Here is a 6054-nt window from a genome sequence, read left to right as displayed (position 1 = left end):
CAGGAGCAGAAAGTGTCTGACTTGACGTCTCCGCTTTAATTCCGCCCCCGACTGCAAGCGGCTACTCTCTCCAGCCGGAGGCAGGCTAGCAACTCGAGCAAGTAATTGCGGCGCTGCCGAAGACTTCCTTAACCATGAAAGAAACGTGTTAAGCGGCGCACTCTTGCTCTCACTCTCGCTTGGTCGCTGAGTGCGCACACGTGCATAAGAATTCAACTCTTAATTAACAGTGTAAGTAACTCAGAATGCATGAAATGACATTACCCCGCGAAACTCTGTGTATATCTTTGCCTTACAGACATTAACAATATATAGAGAGAGAGTGAAATGTCTACTTTCAAATGAACCAATTCAAATGGAAAACAAATTCTCAGATTATGTAATCTGTATGAAACATGAATACAGGCGCATCCACTACTGCGAATTCAGTGTCTCCGACTTCATCTCTTAATCCGAAAACAAAAAGCACTAGTTCATCAAATTATTAAAATGTTAATGCAGTCTCCTTACTGTTTTTCCATGAAACATTCATAATCATTGAAATTACTCGTCATCCAGTTTTTTATATCAACTATGCATTCCGTTAGTTTTTCTAATTGGTATGTTTAGCTGGGCCACAAATAAATATAGAGCTGAGGATCATCAGCATAACAGTGAAAGCTAACACCGTCTTGTAGAACACCGTGATATCTCCCAAGGGTAACATGTAAAGCGTGAAAAGTACTGAGCCTTGAGGTACTCCATACTGCACTTGTCTTCATTCACTGCTAAGAATTGATGGGGGTTAGATAAGTACTATGCTAATGCACTTCCACTAATGCCAACAATGTTTTCTAGTCTATTCAAAAGAATGTTGTGGTTGATGGTGTCGAACGCAGCACTAAGATCCAGTAGCACTAATAGAGAGATACAACCACGATCAAATTATAAGAGCAGGTCATTTGTAACTCTAATGAGAGCAGTCTCAGTACTATGATACAGTCTAAATCCTGACTGGAAATCCTCACAGATATCATTTTTCTCTAAGAAGGAATATAAATGTGAGGATACTACCTTTTCTAGTATCTTTGACAGAAAAGGGAGATTCGAAATCGGTCTGTAATTAACTAGATCTTTGGGGTCAAGTTGTAGTGTTTTAGTGAGAGGCTTAATAACAGCCAGTTTGAAGGTTTTGGGGACATATCCTAATGACAATGATGAATTAATAATAGTCAGAAGAGGATCTATGACTTCTGGAAGCACCTCTGTACTCAGACACCTCCCAAGATGGTCTTGATTTGCTTTAAAAAGGTCTGCAATATTATGGAGTGCTGACATAAGGACTGAACTCAATGGAACATGTTTAGACGATATTTAGAGCAGTTGATCTTGTATCAAACGTGCCTTTGCACAATATAAAGTGATGCATAGATCGTGGATTAATGTTTACGGAGTGCCATGACATGCTGTTAGTCTAAAGCTATGACATCCAGGATCTGATCATGTCGCAGTGATGGCACAGTGTTGAAAATTACGTTTGAAAAACGTCGGTAATCCGACCAATAGGAACTTGATCTAGGATATACTGGGTGGGGATGATATGTAGACCAATCGGCCACTGTTTTACAGTTGGAGCATCTTTGGATTGGATTGTTTGCTTAGATTGACATGTCTATCATTTACCATACACTTGAAAAATTAAATGATACATTTAGGAATACTGCTTCGGATCTTCAGAATACCGCATCAGATCATTAGAAATGCTTTCAGGATGTAATGGGACATTGCTTTGAACAGTAACTTCCTGGCGGGAATAAGGAAAGGAGCTGAATTTCTGTTTGTTTTCGAAGGAAATAGATGTTTGGGGCAGCAAACGTGCCTCAATCAGTTGACTGTCCATTTTCCTATTTTTAGAATGGGAGATTTTCTGGATGAAAGTGGTTTATCTGGAATTTTGAGTAGCAGTTGAAATGGCTGGGGTGTGCGGATGCCTACCTGAAAGGGGAACCAGATTAAGAGATCTTTGCGGAGCATTCTTCATTGGAGGTGAAGTGCTGGAGTTTGTCGGGTTGGGACACTGTTCACAGGACAGGACAAGGATAAACGCTGGAAGAATTGTTGCTGGGATGGAACCATGAGTGCTGATTGATGATTGACAGGACTAAATGCTCATCCCAAACCTATGTTTGGAGCTTCACATTGTTGTCAGAGTGTGTGGGAACAAAAAAAGCATAAGCAGCTGTGTGAACATATTAGCAGCATTTGTTTTTGCTCCTCAGAGAATAAAAAATTCCTGGCCTTCCATGTAATTTGGCACATCCTCTCTTGTATGCCACTCTTGTGAATTATGTCATTTACAAGAAATGTCTTCATTTTTGTAAATACTGCTTTGAATGGATAGGTAATGGGTTGAGTATTTTTAACACAAAGGTCAGGACCTTTATCAGACTTGCTCACATTTAAGCCAACCTTTTACTAAACTAGGAAAGATTTTTCTATGGTCCAGTACATGATATATGGGGTCAAATAAAGTTGTTTTAGGTGTTGCCTGAAAGTGATATCGCTGCACCCTTGTCTAGACTGCACAATGATTGCTAAGCTCATAAAAGAAGTGGTAAAATAGTTATTAGTCTATTACCCAATTAGTCAATGAGCCACATCTCAATAGAACTGCACATAAAATCTTGAGGTGAGAGGCAGAATGCTGATCTGATGATAAAGGCTGAATATGCTGATATGTTTGTGCTCTCACACAGGGCTTGTCAAGATTAAAGAAGCAAGAGACATTGAGACAAAGCTAAATGAAGTGGAGCGACTGTTGAAGAATACCATTAACATGCCCTGGAAGGTGAGAGATCTAACTAATGACACCAGCAAGAAAAGGGCTTGTGCATTTGAGTGCAACAAACAAGAAACATCTCTTGTTATTTCTTTATTACATCTTGCCAGCTAACAGCTTAATTTAATTACCTGAACATCTTCCTGAATGGTTTACTGGAAGTGTTATCTTAAATTGCATACTAAAAGGATGTTTTCTCAGTTTTCTAGGTCAGAAGTTGTCTTAACATTCTTTGAACGCTCGCAGCTTGACCAGGTCCTGAGGAACGACAATGTCCACAAAATTCAGCCATGCTTTCAAAGTCCAGTTAAGATTTCAGGTATAGGTTTTTAATGTTAAAATGCGTGTTAATATTTATAAATATTACAATATTATATTATAGTGTAATATTGTTAAAATGTAAGCAATACAATTAATAGTGTAATTATTGTAATAGTGTTCAAATTTGAAGGGAACATTTAATCGTATAACACCCTGTCAGTTAAACTTCAGGGATATCAATCTGTACAGTTAGGAAGCATAAGTGATTGTGAATCAGTTTCACCTGCTTTGGTGCAAATGAAAGTGACAACAGGTGCACTGGAGAGGCAACAGCAAAACAACCCCCCAAAAGGAAATGGTTTTGCAGGTGATGGCTACAGACAATCGCTCTCTCCTCATCCTTCCTGACTGATTTGTCTCTAGTTCTATATTTCCTTGTCACTCCTTGTAGCATTAGGCAGTACCAGCAACCCAGTCATATATTGTATATGTAATGTGTGTATATATATATATATATATATACACACACACACAGGTGCATCTAAAAAAATTAGAATATTGTGAAAATGTTTTTTTTTTTGTAACTTATTTCAAAAAGTGAAACTTTCATATATTCTAGATTCATTACATGTAAAGTAAAACATTTCAAAAGTTTTTTTGTTTTAATTTTGATGATTAGAGCTTACAGCTCATGAAAGTCAAAAATCCAGTATTTCAAAATATTAGAATATTTCCTAAGATCAATCAAAAAAAGGATTTGCAAAACAGAAAAATTCAAATTCTTTAAAGTATGTCCATTTATGCACTCAATACTTGGTCAGCGCTTCTTTAGCACAAATGACAGCATCAGTGAGGTGTGGCATGGAAGCGATCAGCCTGTGGCACTGCTGAGGCACTATTGAGCCTTCAGCTCGTCTGTATTGTTGGATCGACTGTTTCTCATCTTTCTCTTGAAAATATCCCATAGATTTCATATGGGGTTCAGGTCAGGCATGTTGGCTGGCCATTCAAGCACAGTAATATTATGGTCAGCAAACCACTTGGAAGTGGTTTTGGCACTGTGGGCAGGTGCTAAAGTCCTGCTGGAAAAGGAAATCAGCATCTCCATAAAGCTTGTCACCAGATGGAAGGATAAAGTGTTCCAAAATCTCCTGGTAGATGGCTGCATTGACTTTGCAGGACCAACACCAGCACAACACCCCAAATCATTACTGACTTCGGAAACTTCACACTGGACTTCAAGCAGCTTGGATTCTGTGCCTCTCCAGTCTTCCTCCAGACTCCTGACCTTGATTTCCAAATGAAATGCAAAATTTACTTTTATCCGAAAAGAGGACTTTGGACCACTGAGCAACAGTCCAGTTCGTTTTCTCCTTAGGCCAGGTAAGATGCTTCTGACGTTGTTTCTGTTTCAGAAGTGGCTTGGTAGCCCTTTTCCTGAAGACGTCTGAGCGTGGGGACTCTTGATGCACTGACTCCAGCTTCAGTCCACTACTTGTGAAGCACTCCCAAGTGTTTGAATCGACTTTACTTGACAGTATTCTCAATCTTGCGGTCATCCCTGTTGCTTGTGCACCATTTCCAATAGGCATGGGCCGGTATGAGATTTTGATGGTATGATAACCTTAAGCAAAAATATCACGGTTTCACTTTATCACGGTATTGTTGTTACAGCTCTAAAATGTGTTAATTTGAAATGTCTGGGTAAAAAAAAAAAAATCTGAACACAATATATTTTGAGCAACATACAGAATATTTGGAACAGTAGTATTTGTTTAGTTTTTCTTTGATTTGAAAAGAAAGGCTCTGAATGGGACGCAGATTCACTCTCTGACAGCAGGAGGTGCTGATACAGCGTTTCCTTGGTTATCGCAGTAAACAAAGCAGAGCTGCGCTGAAACACTGCTTTAATGTGAATTATATGAGATGAAAAGAAAATACCATCTAAACGTTTCTGAAGACAGTCAGTTCCCCTCAGAAACACATTCATATAAACCCGCAAATCAATATTTAGGATTTTATTCCAATAGTTCATGCATCATGAACAGTGAGTGATCTGCCTGCTACAGTATTTTTCTCTTTGCGTCCGTCTTCAGCATCTCTGGCCTCTGTTAACGGGCATTTACAGACTTCATATTTTCACATAAACGACATTTGGAAAATGATATGCATTGCAACGCAGTTTGTGCAAGTCCAGAACAGAGATCGGCTGCAATAAAACAATAAACAGCCGGTTGCCGATCGCGCAAGTTCCAGAGGAAGCTCCTTCGGCCATCATACACACACGTGACTGACCGCTCGCTCGCACCAACAGGAGGGGGAGGGGCGTGTTACTCTCTACACTGCACTCAACCAGAAGGGATTCCTACACTTTCAGTCTTTGAGGAGACATTAAAAACAGCGCATACCGCATGAACGGTATAACGGAAAATATTAAGAGGTGTTGAAACCGTGAAATTTTCAAATCGCGGTATACCTTGAAACCGGTAATCGGCCCATGCCTAATTTCCAACACAATTTCTTCCTTCCAGTCAACTTTGCATTTAATATGCTTTGTGCGTCCGTCTTCAGCGTCTCTGGCCTCTGTTAACGGGCGTTTACAGACTTCATATTTTCACATAAACGACATTTGGAAAATGATATGCATTGCAACGCAGTTTGTGCAAGTCCAGAACAGAGATCGGCTGCAATAAAACAATTAACGGCCGGTTGCCGATTGCGTAAGTTCCAGAGGAAGCTCCTTCGGCCGTCATACACACGTGACTGACAGCTCGCTCGCACCAACAGGAGGAGGAGACGTGTTACTCTCTACACTGCACTCAACCTGAGGGATTCCGACGCTTTCAGTCTTTGAGGAGACATGAAAAACAGCGCATACCGCAGGAACGGTATAACGGAAGATATTAGAGGTTTTGAAACCGTGAAATTTTCAAATCGTGGTATACCTTGAAACCGGTAATCGGCCCATGCCTAAT

The 6054-nt window shown here is 39.9% G+C and overlaps 1 protein-coding gene across 1 annotated transcript in view; it reads left to right on the top strand.

The window, feature by feature from the left end:
• Positions 1-2735: 2735 nt before the first annotated feature.
• LOC107691452 (PX domain-containing protein 1-like) overlaps positions 2736-6054 on the top strand; it is a gene marked incomplete at its 5' end in the record, with an annotated part of 9790 nt that continues 6471 nt past the window's right edge. Inside the window, 3 exons of the mRNA XM_016490044.1 lie at positions 2736-2827; positions 3020-3137; positions 3357-3446. Of these exons, the coding sequence (XP_016345530.1) occupies positions 2736-2827; positions 3020-3137; positions 3357-3446 (300 nt within the window). The remainder of the gene's footprint in view (positions 2828-3019; positions 3138-3356; positions 3447-6054) is intronic.

This window comes from Sinocyclocheilus anshuiensis, unplaced genomic scaffold, assembly GCF_001515605.1.
Source record: "Sinocyclocheilus anshuiensis isolate Anshui unplaced genomic scaffold, SAMN03320099.WGS_v1.1 scaffold106, whole genome shotgun sequence".
Lineage (NCBI taxonomy): Eukaryota > Metazoa > Chordata > Actinopteri > Cypriniformes > Cyprinidae > Sinocyclocheilus > Sinocyclocheilus anshuiensis.
Note: the sequence above shows the minus strand (reverse complement) of the source record. Positions and strands in the feature narration are given on the sequence as shown.